The sequence below is a fragment of the Urocitellus parryii genome, chromosome 5 (assembly GCF_045843805.1).
Source record: "Urocitellus parryii isolate mUroPar1 chromosome 5, mUroPar1.hap1, whole genome shotgun sequence".
Taxonomy (NCBI): Eukaryota; Metazoa; Chordata; class Mammalia; order Rodentia; family Sciuridae; genus Urocitellus; species Urocitellus parryii.
The window spans coordinates 19,813,568-19,831,158 of record NC_135535.1 but is presented as its reverse complement, the minus strand read 5'-3'; the positions used below and the strand labels follow the sequence as shown (position 1 = coordinate 19,831,158).

General features: G+C 39.3%; 1 protein-coding gene across 1 annotated transcript in view; it reads right to left on the bottom strand.

Annotated features, from left to right (window-relative positions):
- Positions 1-1,328: 1,328 nt before the first annotated feature.
- Slc5a8 (solute carrier family 5 member 8) overlaps positions 1,329-17,591 on the bottom strand; it is a 42,453-nt gene continuing 26,190 nt past the window's right edge. The window contains exons 10-15 of the mRNA XM_026398365.2: positions 17,388-17,455; positions 10,465-10,551; positions 7,594-7,799; positions 5,054-5,157; positions 1,765-1,844; positions 1,329-1,454 (exon numbers count right to left, since the gene is read on the bottom strand). Coding sequence (XP_026254150.1) covers positions 1,329-1,454; positions 1,765-1,844; positions 5,054-5,157; positions 7,594-7,799; positions 10,465-10,551; positions 17,388-17,455 — 671 coding nt within the window. The remainder of the gene's footprint in view (positions 1,455-1,764; positions 1,845-5,053; positions 5,158-7,593; positions 7,800-10,464; positions 10,552-17,387; positions 17,456-17,591) is intronic.

The following is a 17,591-nucleotide window of genomic DNA, read 5'->3' as shown; positions in this document are numbered from 1 at the left end:
ATCTAAGTATTTCTCTCATTTTTAAAAAAAAATTGAAAAAAAATTAAACTTTTAAACAGTATCTAATATGGGTAATGTAGAAAAAATAAGTTATTGATGAAATCATGTAACCAGACATAGCAAAATAAACAGCTAAGCAAATTTGAAACTTGAAATTTTAAAACATAAAGCAAATGACATATGGTAAATCTAGAACTAGATGGATGAGATTCATAGCTTAGAAATATAGTCATAGTTATCTATAAGTTAGCTTTTTAACTATACACTAGAATTTTGAGATTTCTAAGCATATGTGCCTTCGATCAATTTAATTGACTGCAAATTAGTTGATACTCAAAAATTCAAAACTTAATAGCCTGAAGTGTAATTATCTAACTCCACATAATTTAATCATTTTTAAAAATATAACATTCTCAGATTATCAAATCCCAAAGTACCTATGTCAAATGTACTTTAGTCAGTACCAGGCTCATGGGGGTTTATAATTTATAGGCTAGGACTTTGTGAACTGGGGGCTGGGGTGACATAATTCATGTTAGGTGTCTCAAGATATGTCCAAGCCCAGGACAATAGAGCCAACAGGAATCCAGGAAGGCAGGCACCAGTGACGCCACCAACAAAATCACAGTCAGAGCTTCAGAATCCAAGAGCTATAGTTTAAGAAAAGCAATAGAGAGAAGTAGCCAAAGACCAGGAATCTCAGAAAGAAACCCAAAGGCACAAGAATAGATGCAAGAAGACCTTGATCACTGGGTCCCTGTTCTGTCCCAGACAGGTCACTTCTTGATCACCTTCCTGAGCCAAAATCAGTTCCAAAGCTACTATGAGCTCTGGGCTGAACCAGGATAAAAAGCAAAGATTTAGACAAGACAGATTTATCACTTCATGGCTCTCTACAAATAGAGTGGTAGAAGGGAGAATAGTTCTTTTCAATATTAATTACGACTTTGGTGAATCCAAAGCTTACATGCTAGCACCAAAGGCACGGAAAATATTTTCAATAATGCCCCAAAAACATGCCTTTGGCCAACAAGTAACACAGGTACATGTGTGCATTAGCCTTCCAGCCTATATGTAGTCATAACTTTCACAACCGTATCTTCATTGAAATAAAAGTGAGAAATGCTGATGCTGAAATTCTGGACTCCAGAGTAGCATCAATGAATCAGTATGGAAAGAGAAGAAAGTTAGGACTTCTCTTTAACAAAAATGCATTGCCCCACAACCTGACCGACAAAAGAAGGACAGATAGATCTAAATCTGATCTAAATATCCTAGAAAACATAGAATCGAGGCATCATTTCAAATCTTCTTGCTTTGGAGGTGTTTCACAAGCGAGTCCCATTGACCTTGCCCCGCTGATCTGTGAAGTTCAATTCAATATGGTTGAAGGCAGGATTATCAGTTCCAAGATCCTCCACTGGATGAGATTTATAGCTTATATCATGCTGCTTCTAAAAGAAAATGTTGACATGGTGATTAGGAAAAACAAGAAACTTCATTTGTTTAATGACAAATCATTGTTACTACGGTTTCTATTTCTGTAAACCAGCTTTGTAATCTACCGAGGGAGAGATGTACAACAGATATAAACCAGCAGATGACACAATGACACAGACACACAGAATTGTCAGAGGATAAGATAAATACCTTCCCTGTCCATTTCTGTTAAAAAAAAAAAAAAAAAAAGAGGCTGAGGACTAGTGTTCTATTCAGGGGATAAAGCCCAATTTTCTAATTTAAGGTAAATGAAAGACAACTTACTTTTTTAAAAATATCAAAATTGGATAAAAAGTCCTGTTTGGTTAGTAAGAATCTGGGGTCTAAGTTCTGTTTTCTTCCCCCTAGAGGGAAAACAAAAAACATGATTACATTGCTAAAATGATACCTATAACTACACGTTGATATACCGTCATACAGGCATTTAATTTATATACATTCAACTCTGTGGACTCATAAAAAACATGAAGAGAAAAAGAAACTTTCAAACCATGCTGAAGATTCAGCCCACCGTTCCCCTTCAGTGTCTCACTGTGATAAATATGGGCCTTATAAGGTGAGAGGCTAAGAGAGAGGGAGGGAAAGAGGGAGAGAGAAAGAAATAGATAACTAGCTCTTAAAATCAAGGCAACTGCTTCAGCTAGTGCTCAACAAGAGAGTCATCTGCTCCTATTCTGACAGGAAAACTGGCTTAAAAGTATCCTTCATGATCCACCAATAAAATATCAAACCATCTGTCTCTGCTTGAGCTAGCAGAGCTGCCTTTCCCCAATTTTATGGCTGCAAATACTGATGTGTGAGAAGAAATGCAGGAACAGACTGGGGTTGTGGCTCGGTGGCAGAGCGCTTGCCTAGCATGTGTGAGGCACTGCATTCGATTCTCAGCACCAAGTATCAATAAATAAAAGTCCACTGACAACTACAAAAATATTTTTAAAAAAAAAAGAAATCAGGAAATTATGAACTGTTGAATAATTAACTGAAAATTGATATAATTACTGATGTTTAATTTAAATCCTCTTCCCTAAGGTTTTGCTTCATGAAAAATAATTCTTTATTTGGTATTTTATTTATGGCTCAAGAGGATGCATTTAAAAACTGTCTATGGTTCTCAAATAATCTCTATCCAAATCATCTAGTAGATGTGCTTAATATGCAGATTTCCAGACTCCAGTCTGGACTGACCAAATTAGAACCCCTGTTGCCAGGGCCACTGAATCCTGATTTCTGCCAAGTTTCCAAGATAATTTTTATGCCCTTTAAAGTGTGCGAACCACCACTTTGGTATAAGTACTAGACTTTTAATTATGAGAATCTATATTTTTGGAGATAAGATGAGCTTTAAATTCATCCATTCAACATTACTGAGTACCTACTATGTGCTAAGATTCTACTAGCTGCTGCAGAGACAGAGATGAGTAAGACAATCACTGCCTCCAGGGTTCGTGGGCTATTTACAAAAATATTTGTCCACATTTAACTGATGAACAGTATGTTTTAAAATATATTTCCTAAGGAACTTTAGAATTATATGTTCCCAGGTTTTTCCAAGGTGCTCACTGCTGGTGTTGAGTAGGAATAAGTCATTTATGAAATTAATGAAGGTATTTTTTTATTATTGGATGTCTGCTCACCTGGATAAAGTATTAGCTTTTAAAATAAAATACATACCTGTGTACAGTTATCAATGTATTTAAGGTGAGGAGAGATTCTGTGAACAAAATCAATGTATTTAAGGTGGGGAGGGAATATTCAAAGGGAGTATTCTGATATTCCATTTCCTTTTTTAAAAGTGAGGGTAGACTAAAGTTCAAGGTCAAGTAGTATAAGAAGAGAGATACGTTTATTCCAGGTCTGAATAATTGTAATTAGTAAGAAAAATTTAAAATATGTCTTAATAAATATCAAAAGAGGTAAGGAATAAACCTACTGTGCTAGTGGTTTTTACTTAGAAAAAGCACAATACTTTGGGAAAAGAAAGAGAATACTTTAAAATAATCAAGGAGTAACAAGAAGTAACAAACTTTATAATTAATACAATGTCACAGAAGTTTGAAATATAGTGCTATCCAGGTGTCAAAAAATAACAGTCAATAGTATGTTTTAAAAAGTGGCACAGCATTGGCAGCTTTGTAGCATAAAGCAAGCAAGACATCAGACAGATCTGGACAGAGTATAAGATTTCAGAGTATTTATAACACCTTGATAAAGAAAGCAGTGCAGGCTTCCCCTAATTTGGGTGCTAAGGATGTACATGTGGGTGGGGATGCGGGGAATTAAGGAGCCCATCCCTTTCCAACTACCACCCCAGCCAGAGTCACTGTGATGTCTCACCTGGATTACTGCAATAGCCTCCTGCCTGCCTCATTCCCCACAGACTATTCTCAAAACTGGAACAAGTGTACCTTTGAGAATTACTGGAAAATTAATTGAAAAAATTCCACATAGTAGACCTAAAAGACACAGAGATAGAAAATTGGAGAGAAAAGACAAGAAAATAAGAGGAATTGTCCATCTCAAACATTTGACTAACAGGAGTTTCCAGAAAGAGAAAACAGAAAATGGCAAGAAATTACAAAAGAAATAAGACAAGAAAATACCCCAATTGAAGGACATGGGTCTTCAGATTAAAAGGGCCCTGCTGAGGGCTGAGGGCAAGTGAATAGTTATGAAAATGGGTCACAGGCAAAGGGTCAGAAGTAGTGAGGCATTAGCAAGCCACAGAAGACCAGTCACCTACAAGAAAATTAAGACATTCTCTCAGAACACAGGTGAGTTATTTTCAATTTAGTGGGTTTTTTTTCAGACATGCAAAGTTTCCAAAACCTCTTCTATTGTGCTTATTTAATTAAGGAAGTAAATAAGAATTAGAACTAGTGGGATATAAGCACCAGCGAACCCAACATAGGAGGGAAGCCAAGAGAATTCACACAATGAAGACAAAATAAATTTCCAGGATAAAAGCTCCATAGCAATTTATACTCTGTGTATTATCAGTTGGATTTTTTAAAAAAACATATGTAGTTTTTAAAGTCTATGAACATTTTTTGGAAGCTTTTATACTATGCTTAGGCATAAAGATTATAATTATTATTCCTTCATGTTTATACCTTTTTACAGCTTACAAAGAACTGGTATGGGACAATGAAAAGATTCTGGCATAGGGTTGCTATAAAAATAATGTACAGAATCCTTTTCTTTGTAGTAGCTACTATATAGTTTTCTTCAAACACTTTAGTTTTCTCTCATAGCAATCTGTGAAGTAGCCTGGTTAACTATTATCCTCATTTTGTACATAAGAAAGCTAAGTTTCAAGGTAGTTATGTGACTTGCCTAGGTTCATGCAGCTACTAAGTGAAAGATCCAAAATTCAAACACAAATAGTCTTTCGATTTCAAGTCTGGGCTCTCAAATTTCCCATGAGTAAAACGGAAGAAATAATTAAACTAGTTGTTAGCAAGATCACAATAAGATAACATTAACAGTTATAACACAGATACAGGAAAAACTGATACACAGGCAAATACACGAATACTAATGTTAAGATAATTACCTGTTGATAAACTGATAAGCATCCCCACAATTACCGTTGTCAAAGTTCCAACAGTGCTGAAGTACAGATATGATAAAGAATACCAATTATCCATTAGTGGAGTCCTAAAAGATAGCAAAAGTATATCTGAGGATTTCATGTAGGGCTGGGGATGCAGCTCAGTTGCAGAGCACTTGCCTAGCATGCACAATGATTTTATATAATACTAGTAGTAAAACCTAGTAGGGTTATGGTTGGATATGAGGTGTCCCCCCGGACTGTGCTAATGCAGGGATGTTCAGAGGTGAAGTGATTCAGTTATGAGAGCTGTAACCTAATCAGTCCATTCTATTTGAATGGACTGACTGGGTGGTAACCGTAAGCAGGTAGGCATGGCTGGAGGAGGCAGGTTGCTGGGGGAGTGCCCTAGAAGGGCAATCTTCCCTGTAGCCCCTTTTCTTCTCTTTTTCTCTGATTCCTTCCCTCACCATGAGCTGAGTAGTTTTCTTTCACTGGGCCCTTACCCCCTGATGTTCTGCCTCATCTCTGGCCCAGGGCAATAGAGTCGACCATCTGTGGACTGAGACCTTTGAAACCATGAGCCCCCAATAAACTTTTCCTCCTCTATATAAAAGTGATTATTATGGTACCAGTCACATATTAAGCCTTGGCTGGTTTATTGGTGTCAGTAATCCAAATGACCATTCTGCCTTAGACTTTTAAACTAAAGGAGATACTTACAGAATTGAGGAAAATGCTAAGAGAAATTCAGGATGTCCTCTTCTTTAGCTTCCCGCAGTCTCACTCTCTTTCTGACTCTAGTGATTTTCCCAGCTCCTCCCATTAGTGCTTTCATCCTTGTCCAGACGGCCTCCCAAGTTTTTTGCCTCTGTCCACATAGCACCTCATTTTGACAGCTAGATGTGCCCCAGACTCTGGAAATACCTTTTCTCTATATACATGAAGAGCTTCCCTGCCTTGAACTCCCCTGGTAGTCCCATTAGCAAGCATTCTCATAGCTGAATTCCCTCCATGACAAGAACGGCTTTGCTAATAATGGCTGTGTGGCAACGTTCTTTCTTCCAGGAGTGGGTCCATTTTAAGGAGACACTTTATCTAGACACTTAAGCAATGATTCTCTAATATTGTTATTTTATGCAAGCTGGCACTGTGGCAACACTTTGGGGACGGTGGCCTTATTTTTGCATTCCTCAAAATTATCCACAAGATTTGTGCACTTTAAGCCTGTACTTTTACAAATTCTTGCCCTTACATTGTTGACTATTCAAATAAGACACAGTGTGTATTATTTCATTAAGTGTTCATAGGCTCAAAAATATACTACATACTCAGCGGCTTAGGAGGCAGCGAGTTCAAAGCCAGCCTCAGCAACCGCAAGGGGCTAAGCAACTCAGTGAGACCTTATATCCAAGTAAAATACAAAATAGGGCTCAGGATGTGGCTCACTAGTGCCTCTTAGTTTAATTCCCGGTACCCCCCCCCCAAAAAAATACACACACACCTGCATGCACACACACAACTAAAAACTCCAGCAAGAAGGTCACAGCTGTAACTCATTGGTAGTGTTTTAAAGATTCACAATCTTTCTTTAGTAAGTAGATATTTTAGGCAGCATTTTTGCTACTATGACCAAAAGACCTGATAAAAACAATTAGAAGAGGAAAAGTTTATTTGGTTTCATGGTTTCAGAGGTCTCAGTCCATAGATGGCCAACTTCATTACTCTAAGTCTGAGATAAGGCAGGACATCCTGGTGGAAGGGTGTGGCAGAGGAAAGAGGCTCAGAACATCTTATAAGGAAGCAGAGAAAGACTTCTGCCCTCACCAGAGACAAAATATATACCCCAAAGGTACACTCCAATGACCCACCTTCTCCAGCCACATCCTACCTGCCTACAGTCACCACCCAGTTAAATCCCTATCAGAGGATTAATGTACTGAGTGGTTAAAACTCTCATAATCTAATCACTTCACCTCTAAACTTTCTTTAACTGATTCACACCTGAGCTTTTGGGGGGCAACTATCTAAACCACAACAGTAAAGGATCTATTTCAAAGATGCATAAACAATAATTTTTTTATAATTGAGTTTTTCATTGTAAAGTTTTTCAAAGAGAGATAATTCTTTAACCAGCTAGAGATGGTGTTTGGTAGAGTTTATCCATAATAGAATTTTTAAATTAATTTTCAAGTCTGGGGCTGAGGTTGTGGCTCAGTGGTAGAGTGCTTGCCTCATACATATGAGGAGCTGGGTTTGACCCTCAGCACCAAATTAAAAAAAAAAAATAAACAAAATAAAGTTATTAGAAAAATATTCAAGTCTCTTTTAGATCTTTCAATAAGACAGAAATTGTTGTACAAATAAAGAAAATATCGATTTTTCTTTTGCGATTGCTGAATAACATGTTATAGCCAGAAAGCGACATGGGCTATACCCATTTCAGAATCAGAAAAAAAAACCATGTTACAGGCAAGACAAAAAGCAACTGGAGTTCTCTATTTGTCATTTAAATTTTAAAGACAGATTTTAAAACTTAGTACCTTTCAATGTTGTGTACTTGAAAAGCACTAGTAGAAAATGGCATTGCAGTGGCTGTCATCAAATCTGTCCTATTGTACGTGCTGTTGCAGCCATAGGTTTCAAGAGGTAATGGCAGAGTTCTCTCAGGAAGTGGAGGATAAAGTTGAGCTCCAATTCCAACCCATAAGGAAATGGCAAATCCAGCCAAGAGTCCCAAAAGTGCTCCCTAGAGAAAGAAAATGCTTTTGAAAGAAAAATACAGAGTGCTTTGAAATGGGAATTAACATTAAGAAGTTAAGTTCAACATGATCCAAGCCCAATTCACCAGCTCCCTTTCTAAAACTCGACTTCCTCGCAGGATTGCTGCCTTTTGTCATGGGTACCATTGGCCCCTGGTCCCTCAGTCCAGACCCTTGTAGACTCTGTAACCCCATTCCCTTTTCCATATCACTTTTAACCAATCATGAATTCCTACACATTTTTCTTTTCAAATGTCACATACTTTCATTTTTTCCACTATTCCCATGGCCAGTACTCTTCTCTGGCCTTCTCTTTTTCTCATATCCAAAAAATGAAAATAGTCACATAATTGGCTGCAAGGTAATTGTCACCTGCATTTCATTTAATCTGAGCAAATGGCACTCCACATGTGCAAAAAAGCATATCAGGTTTATCTTTACATTTAACAACATGCATGATTGTTACTGAGCTGTAGGACAACTAGGGAGAAACTAGCAAACAGTTTTTACAAATGACAGTGATAGTGCCTTCAACAAAACCAAGACTTTCTAAAGGTAAATGGAGACAGACAGGTGAGAATTTGGTCAGCTGTGCCCTCTGAAGTTATAAGACTCAGGTATCCCCTTTTCACCAGAAATCCAGTGGTTCTGTTAGCTCTTGAATGATTTACGCTCCAGTTCCAAATGACAGGGTAAAAGTAAACCCTGAGCTGGAAAGACCTTCCCTCTGTAGTGAGATTTAGGAATCATGATCAGTGAGGGTGGCCTGAGCCTTAGGCACTACATGGAGAGGAAAGGCAGGAGCACCTGAAGTTAGGGGAAAAACAAAAGTGAAATCACAGTGTAGGAAACAGAATGGTGTGTTGGTAGGAGAGTGGGAGGGTTGTTGATCAGATCAGGAGATTCATGTTGCGGACAAGGATTTTCATAAGGTCTTTCTTTAATAAGATGAGATTAGCATAGTTGGTGGCCATCTGTGGACAGGCCAGACTTAGCTTACTCTTAGTGGGATACATGGCTTGATGTTATATTTTGGATATAAGGTGTCCCCCCAAAGCACCTGTATTGATGCAGGAATATTCAGAGGTGAGATAATTATATTATGAGAAATATAACCTAATCAGTCCACTCCAGTTTGAATGAATTAAATGAGTGATTAGGCAGGCAGGCCTTGCCTAGAGGAAGTAGGTGTGCTCCAGAAAAGTTTAAATGCCCTACAGTCCCTTCCTATTCTGCTTCCTGGCTTCCATGAACAGAATGGCTCTTCTGCCACACATTTCTGCCATGGAACTTTGCCTCACCTTGGGCCCAGAGGAATGGAATCAGCCATCCATGGACTGAACCCCTGAAACTGTGAGCCAAAATAGACTTTTCCTCCTCTAAGTTATTTTTGTCAGACACTTTGTTCACAGCAATGAATAGCTAACACCCTTGATCAAGGATCCACAAAATTATAAAACTCATGAGGGCAGAAATATCCAGAGCTCTACTCCCAAGATAGTGTTCAGCCAATTAATATTCACTGAATAGGGGAGGGGGCTGGAAGAGAGAGAGAGAGAGAGAGAGAAAGCCTCTCCAAAAAAGGAAGGTGGATAACCTATGGTAAGAAGAGATACTTCTGTAGGAAGAAAAATAGTATGTTATTCTCCCCATCTCCTCCTCAAAAAGGCAAATAGGACCTAGTCATCTACAGCTCTTTTGGAGGACATTTGTGGTAGCAACAAATGTCAAGAACCAAAAGCTGATCTTTCTTTTTTTTTTCTCAGACACTCAACAAACCATTATTCATTTCATAATGCAGAGACTCTTATAAAGCTTCAACTTTCTGAGACAAAATACTCTTTAAAAATTGTGTGAATTTCTACCAAACTAGCTTTTTCATGACACTTCATTGAGAATTTTGTTAAAATTAATAATAGCCCTTATTAATATCTGTCAATTGCCCATGCCTTATAAGGAAAATATAATTCTGTATGTTGAGTCATAGTCCAATAATCACTCTATAAATATCTGCAATAACTACACATACATTCTTATTTTTTTCTTGAACTTCATCATATAGCAGAACTGAGTCAGTGAACTTTCTCCTTTCAGAGAAGTAGCTTTAAGAGAAATAATGTGTATTTTATTTATTCCAAATAAAATTGAGATTTCCAAAGCCCAGATATGACTATGTAGGAGAACAGAGATATTACCTCTTTCTGGATAATATTCCTAATTATAATCACCTCTTATGAGCTAGACACCATGTTTTGATGGTAGTTTTAAATATCAGGTGTACAATCTTCATGGTAAAAGTGGTGAAAATCTTATTACTTCTCTTTCCTGTATTATGGCTACTCACAGGTATCCTCAGTTTTATTGTCCTTAAAACTCTCATGTCTAAGCCTACTGATTTCCTTCCTTAAATCCTATGATTCTTGAAGTTTCCATTCAGCTTTATACACACCAGGTCCCAATGCATAGCCCTTCATTGTACCCTCCATCAAAGCATCAAAGTCAAGTGAGTAATTTAAGTCATCAAGATAAGTAACAAATGACAGATCTCAAAGCAACCATATATTCACAACGGGGGTCCGGTAGAGCAGTATGTAAAACTGCCTCTTTAGTTGGAAAAGTAAACTTTACACATATTCATTTTTTTATACTTACAATTGAGTTGGCAAAGGGAACCAAAATTCCCAAAGAAAACAAGCCCAACAGTGGTCCACCAACCATGCCAAATATGCTGAGCGCTGCCTACAAAAATAATATAAAGTTAGCAATTAGCAGCTTCAAATCCAAACAAAAATGTTTCAAAGTAATTTTATCACGATGAGGATTTGAAGTATTCAACCCCTCCTGAAAATCAGAATCGGATTCACGGCAGCCTTGTCATTGGCAAAAGGTCACTGGGACTTGGAAACTTCTGCTTCTCAATTCAGTTGTCCACCTCTTCCTTCAGGCATCCTCCAAAAAGGCAACAAAAAGCAAGAAGACAGAGTCACGAGACAGTGGGAGCCCTCGAATGGATGCCCAAGTCACAGATTATCCTGTCGTAAGTGGCTTCATCAGAACAGGATGTTCTGATGGCGGGCAGCGGTCGCTTTGCTCTGACAGTCTCAAAATACTCCTCAAAGCAAGACTGTGGATAAGCACTGCTGTTGAGCAGTAATGGGGAGGAAACTCATGTGCCATTCTTCATCTGGTTCCCTAGGGATGGGACTAGAATGAAAAATATGACTAAAACAAAGATGAACCAAATGAGGCAGAAATATATTTAAAATCTGGTTGGATAACTGTAACATTTCCTTTGATGTAGAGATGCTAAAACCGTGAGAGTGAAAAAGATTGACAATGTGAAGCATGACGACATGCAAAAAACTGAAGCTTCCAAGACATACATGTCCCCAATAGTGTTTCTGAGTAGGGGGGAGGGAAGAATAAGGAAAGGTTGGTCAGTAAGCACCAAATTAGAGTTTTATAGGAAAAATAAGTTCTGGCATCCTGTGGCACAGAAAAAGAATGATATGACAATGGACTGTATATTTCCAAAAAGCTTAGAAGAAATGGTAAATACTTGAAAGGATAAATATATTTACCCTCCTTTGAACATTACATAATGTGTACATGTATTGAAACCCCATAAGTAGGTACAACTTTACATATTAATTAGAAATAAAGAATAGACAAGACCATAAAAGGAAGAACTGGGGAAATTTTGGTTTGTTTATAGGAAAGGAGAATTAAAGAAAAAAAAAGACTAAATCAAAGAGAGAAAAATACCAAGTCAAGGAAATGCTAAAAAGATATAGACTGTAGTCTTTGATTAAAGCAAATTTTAAAGACTGTCTTATGAGATAGAGAAAGAAGGGTGGGAAGTGATGAGAGAGAAGTGGTGTTTGTGAGGATATGGACTCAAGGAAGCAATCAGAAATGGGTTCACAGCAGAATCCATTAGGCTGTGAGGCAGACTCCACTGAAGATGCGAAAGATAATCACATAACCCACGAAGCCAGTTATGACAGGATAAAGGCTGATATTTAAATAAGAATCTGATAGAGGAATAAGATGGTGGTTTGCAATGAATTCAGGAAGAACTGGCTTGGAGTTATAATGATTCTGCCACATCATCTCACTGGATACAATCAGGACAGAGCCAAAAGTACTGGAAAAAATGGGCAACGCAATAAGAGCTCACAGCAGTAATGCTGGAGAAAAGCACACTCAGAATCAGTTTATTTCATTATGGTTAGGTGTGCTGATAGGCCTGGAACTTCTGTACCAATTCATTTTCTCATATAATAAGGGACAAAATCAAACTATTTTTGACAACTTGTATGCTCAAAGCAGCAACCAATCAGAACAGACCCTGAGGATTGAAGCAAGATTCTGGAGGGCTCCAACTTTGCTCAGCATTTACCTTTGTTTCTAGATCATAAAGAGGTGCAAAAGTCCCAGAGGAGGAGCCCATAGAGTCAAAAAGTACCCAAGGTGATCAGAAAAGTGGGTCTTTATGTGCCAATAGCTAAATAGGTACATTCTAGCTGAATTTGCTAACTGCCTACTTTTTCCTGGGCACTGCAGTAGGCACCAGATGTCCCATACAATGGTGAATAACAATGATATAATCCTCCCTCTCATGACATTACAGACCACTTAGTAAAACAAACGTCAAATACATACCTGCAATAAAGGATGATAATGGAGATGATAAAGGAATTGCTGGCACTCTGGTCACATTTAGCATAAGCAAACTCAAACTTAGCTGGGTAACAGAAAAGGTCTGTTTGAATAAACAACATTTAAGTTGAAGGATAAATAACACTTAAGCAGTTGAGATAGAAAGGAAGGTTGTTCTAGGCAGAGCAGGGGGCCAGTGCTGGGGCACATGTACTAAAGATGGCAAAGTACACACCAAGCTCACAAAAAAAAATTCCAAAGATCAGCTATCTTCTCCATCCCAACAACTCCCCAGAAGCAGGAGGGAACTTTCCAACCCAAAATAATTCTCCATAAGAATAAAGCTAACAAGGTTGGACTCAGTGGTACATGCCTATAATCCCAGTAGCTCCAGAAGCTGAGGCAGGAGGATTTTGAGTTCAAAGCCAGCCTCATCAAAAGTGAGGTGCTAAGCAACGCAGTGAGTTCTATCTCTAAATAAAATACAAAATGGGGCTGTGGATGTGGCTCAGTGGTTGAGTGTCCCTGAGTTCAATCCCTGGTACCCGCTCCCCGCAAAAAATAAAGGTAACAAATGCTGCAGGAGGAGAGGGACCCTTAGGTTACAACAAAACAACAACAAAAAGGAATATAGGTTTTTTCACTTCCAAGAAGATAGAGTGGACATATTCTTTTCTATTCCACTTGCTAATAAAGCTAAAAATCCTGGACATTATACATAAACTGAACATAAGAAGAAGAACATGAAAGGAATCTGAAAAGTGAGGAAAGGCAGACAGGCTACCTCAGGGTCTGACAAGCAACCTGGTGAATTCTCTGGGTTTTCTTTTTGCTTTATATACCCAGTTTTAGAGCTGAGGAAATCAGCCAACACAGAAAGAAATCTAGGTACAGGGAAAAAAAAAAAAAACTCCAACAAACTCCTGCCCTCTGTAAACACAAGACAAGAAAAGGAATAGCCTAGAAAGAGAAAACTTAGACACCAAGAGCTGCTTTCCATCCAAACACCACAGAATAAACTGTCACCCCACTCACAACCATACCAGTAAAATCCAAGTAGGTTGCCTATAACAGGGTGCTCCTATGTTAAATAATGACACAGATAGCCTAGTGGAGAATCAGGACTTTCACCAGTGACAGCAGGAACAAAGCCAACTCCGTCATGGTTTCAGTGGACACTACCCTAACCTATCATGTTTTGGGGTATTGGATGGTCCTAGTTCACCAGCTTCCCTGAGGCTGACTGCATTGTACATTAAAGATGAGGTTCAGGAGGCTGAGACAGGAGGATTGCAAGTTCAAAGCCAGCCTCAGCAATGCGAGGTGCTAAGCAACTCAGTGAGACCCTGTCTCTAAATAAAATACAAAATAGGACTGGTGATATTGTTCAGTGGTCAAGTGCCCCTGAGCTCAATCCCTGGTGCCCCTCCTCCCACCAAAAAAAAAAAAAAAAAAAGATGAGTCTTAGAAACCACCTCAAGCAGTTCATTCCAGCTGCATTCTTACAAGTTAGGTAATGGGAGCAGGTTGGTATTATAGGACAGAAATATTTAAGGGGTCAGATGATTAATTGACCTAGAGGTTCTCTATCCTGAGACCATTTTCAGAATCTGGGGGATTCTTCTCTCTTTCTTATACAAAATGCATTCAGTATAGTTACTAGGTATTTCTTTCACAGAGGAAGTTGAAGCCATTCTTGCAAAGGTAACCTTTGTTCTAAGGTTTATAAAAGTTGTATTTGCTGAGGGGATTTTGTTTCTTGGAAATCCCCAGGCCAGGTTGCATCATAGTGCTAAGTGACACATAGTGTTAATCCTGCAAGACACTTGAGTGGGCTTATGGTTGTTATTAAGCCACGATAAGTCTCATAGTGTACTACATTCCACCTCCTGACCCTGAAGAGGTCAATAACTTAGAAAGTACCTGAACTTGAAAGTATACTCCATGGCCACTCAAATCTCAAACATATCTGCTGTTAGCACACTGAGGAGGAGTCAGTGGCATCCTCAGAATAATCTGGTAAGAACCAAACTGCATGATCAGCAGAGGGCATAGAGTAGGTCCAGTGTCCAGCTGAACAATTAAGATAAGGAGAGGGGAGTTCAGCTGTAGACCTAGGGCAGACTCGACAATGGTGAGGGAAGTTTGTGGTTCAAAAGTAGTTTCAGGGCGTGCATGAGTGGCAGAAGGCCAGTGAAGTCACATGTAGCAAGCTGAAAGGTTGGCCCCTGTTGGTGACCAAAATGACCCATGGCGGAGGATGACAATAACTTCAATTCCAAGTGATCAATAAACAGTCTGGGAAGGCACAATTAGATATGAAACATCAGACTGCCTGGAACTGGAAAAGGCAGTGGGCACACTGGGGCTTGGAAAAATGGCCACATGAGGACGTAGAAGGAGTTGAACAGACCTAGTAGTAGCAGGCTTGGAACTGCTTCATTACAAAGCAATGGCAAGTGGGAGTGAGTCAGGAGGATTAAGAGGACTTGAAAGCAAGCAGTAAGGTCTGGAGATACTGTGTGTGCTGGGGGTGATATCAAAGATGCTTGATCTTGGGTATGGTCCAAGCCAAAGTTTGAGCCTTGTCCATCTCAAATGGCTGCCAGTCTCAACAGCTGTTTACTTAGGAGTTGGAGGCTATGCAAACAGTGGTGGAGGAGGCTCAAGAGACTACTGGGCAATTACACCAGTAAAGGCCTTTACCAGGTGGCAATGTAGTCAGGGTTGATGGGTTGGTCTGTGCAACCCTCCCAGGTATAAGGCAGCAATGTTATCAGTGAAGTCATCTTCTAGTAGATGGGAAAATTGGTGCTCAGCTGTCTGGGTCGGTGGGTGGATGGACCCTGTCTGCTTAAGTAAAATCAGGAAGAATTCATGAGGTCTGTTGGAGATGAGCCAATCTGGGAGCACCCTTCAACATTTTGCTGCCAAAAGACATTGCTCTGTCCTTATTTCACGTGGCTGGATGGGTCTCCTTCCATGGGCAATGGGCCTGGGGAGGCCTGGAGAGTGGACCCTGGTGTTATAACTCCAGCTTCAAGACATCCTGCTGGCATAAATACCATCCTCCTCTTTGGAGACTGTCTGCCCTTACTAGGGCCAGAGTGGTCTTAGTAACAACAGTGGCAGGTTTTGCCTGGTGGCACTTTCCACAGCAAAGGCATGCACAGGAGGCAGCAACAGACCAGAAAGCAGAATAAAAATCACTCACTGTGAACGTTCCACAGGGTTTCACAGATGTCTTGATCAGAGACAGTACCCAGCTACTCTTTCTTGATTCTCCCATAGAAATGAGTGTTAGTACTCACTGCTCACTTAGTTATTCCATCCTAATTGCCAGTGGGTAGTCCTAGTTAACCCACTTCTTCAAGGGCGAGTTCTCCCCTCCTATTCAATTTGCCTTAAAGATGGGTCTTAAGTACTCTCTTACAGTGCTATTTTTTTTTCTTTTGAGGACTTTTTTACTAGTAGTGAAATTCACCATAATACACATTTCCTGTTTACACAGTCTAATTCTTTTTCATGTATAAATACTAAATTTGAAGTTTGGGCCTCTTTTTAACCTTGTTAGGTAGATAAAATGAAATATGTCACTTACACTATTTTTCAATTGGGATTCTATTGAATAGGAATGTTAAGAATGCACAACTTGATCCCCATGATCTCTTTTGTTTGTGACTTAAATAGTGAAAAGACAAGACAGGTGATGAAGGGTTTTACAGTGCTCTTACAAGACAGCAGGGAAAAAAAAAAAAAAAAAAGCAAAAGCCAGCTAGTGGCATGGGCCAGATACACTCAGGCGTCAGACCAATTGGGAGAGTGTCCATCCAGAGACCCTTCTCAGAGTCTGGGGGATCCTCTCCCCCTTCTTATATCTGTCTTCAGTCTGGATCATTTACTGGGTGTTTCTTTCACGAAGGGAGTTTAAGCTATTCTTGCAAGGGTAAGTTTTTTCCTAAGGTTTAGGAGAGTTGCATCTGTGCTGAGGTAGCCTTGTCTGCTGGAAGTCCCTGAGCCAGGACTGGAAACTCCCAGGGACAGGTTGTATTACACTGTTAAGTGACACATAGTATCCACCCTGCAAGACACTTAAGTGCCTATGGCTATCTTTAATCTTAATGCCACCATATGCGTATGCTTTATGGAGCATACACACCAGCATATCAATGAGCTCCTTCCTGAAGAGCCAACTGGGCCAAGTGGGGAACCTGGACTTCTACCTCCAAGTGGCAATGATGCAGTACTCTCCCTCATGCTACTGAAGTGGTATCAGGGAAAGACAGCTGAGACAGACGTTGTAAGATCCAAAGTCTCATCACATAGTACGAAAATTTCCAGGTTTCTATCAACATTCACTTTTAAGACCAAGAACCAGGAAGATCTCAGAGGATTACAGACAATACGATTTAATTTATACAACATTCTCAACCTAACAAAATTATAGCACTGGAGAACAGAATGGCGATTACTCAAGGTCACGGAGGAAGTGAGATGAGAGAAGTAGGTGTGGCTGTGAAGGTGACCCCTGTTGGAGGGGTCCTTGTGGTGATGGAATTGTTCTGTATCTTCACTGTACCAATGTCACCATCCTGGCTGTGATGTGGTCCAATCAAGAAGTTCCCATTGCAAGATGTTTATGCAAGATATGACCATTGAGGGAAACCCAGTGAAAGATATACGCAATCTCTCTGAATTATTTATTACAATTATATGTGGATCTGCAGGTATCTCAAAATAAAAAGTTCAATTTCAATTTTTTTATTAAATAATTTAGTCATCTCTATCCCTGGATACATCCATGTGTAGATATATATTTGGAGAAAAGTCTGGAAAGATGAACACATGAACATTTAAAAAAAAAAAAAAGAATTTAGTGATTAAGATTTTAACCTTTGGGGATCAGCTCTTACCTGTAACAAAGTTCCCATGAGTGAAGCCAGAGCAGCCATTCCAATACACAGAGCTCCATACAGCACACCTAGATGCATGATTTAAGAGGCAGGGTAAAATTTCGACCCAGATAACTTGAATTGTCAATAAAATAGGCTACTGCATTTCTGAATCAAAGTGAACAATAAGACTAAGGAAAGATGGGCCACACGCCTTGGATCCAG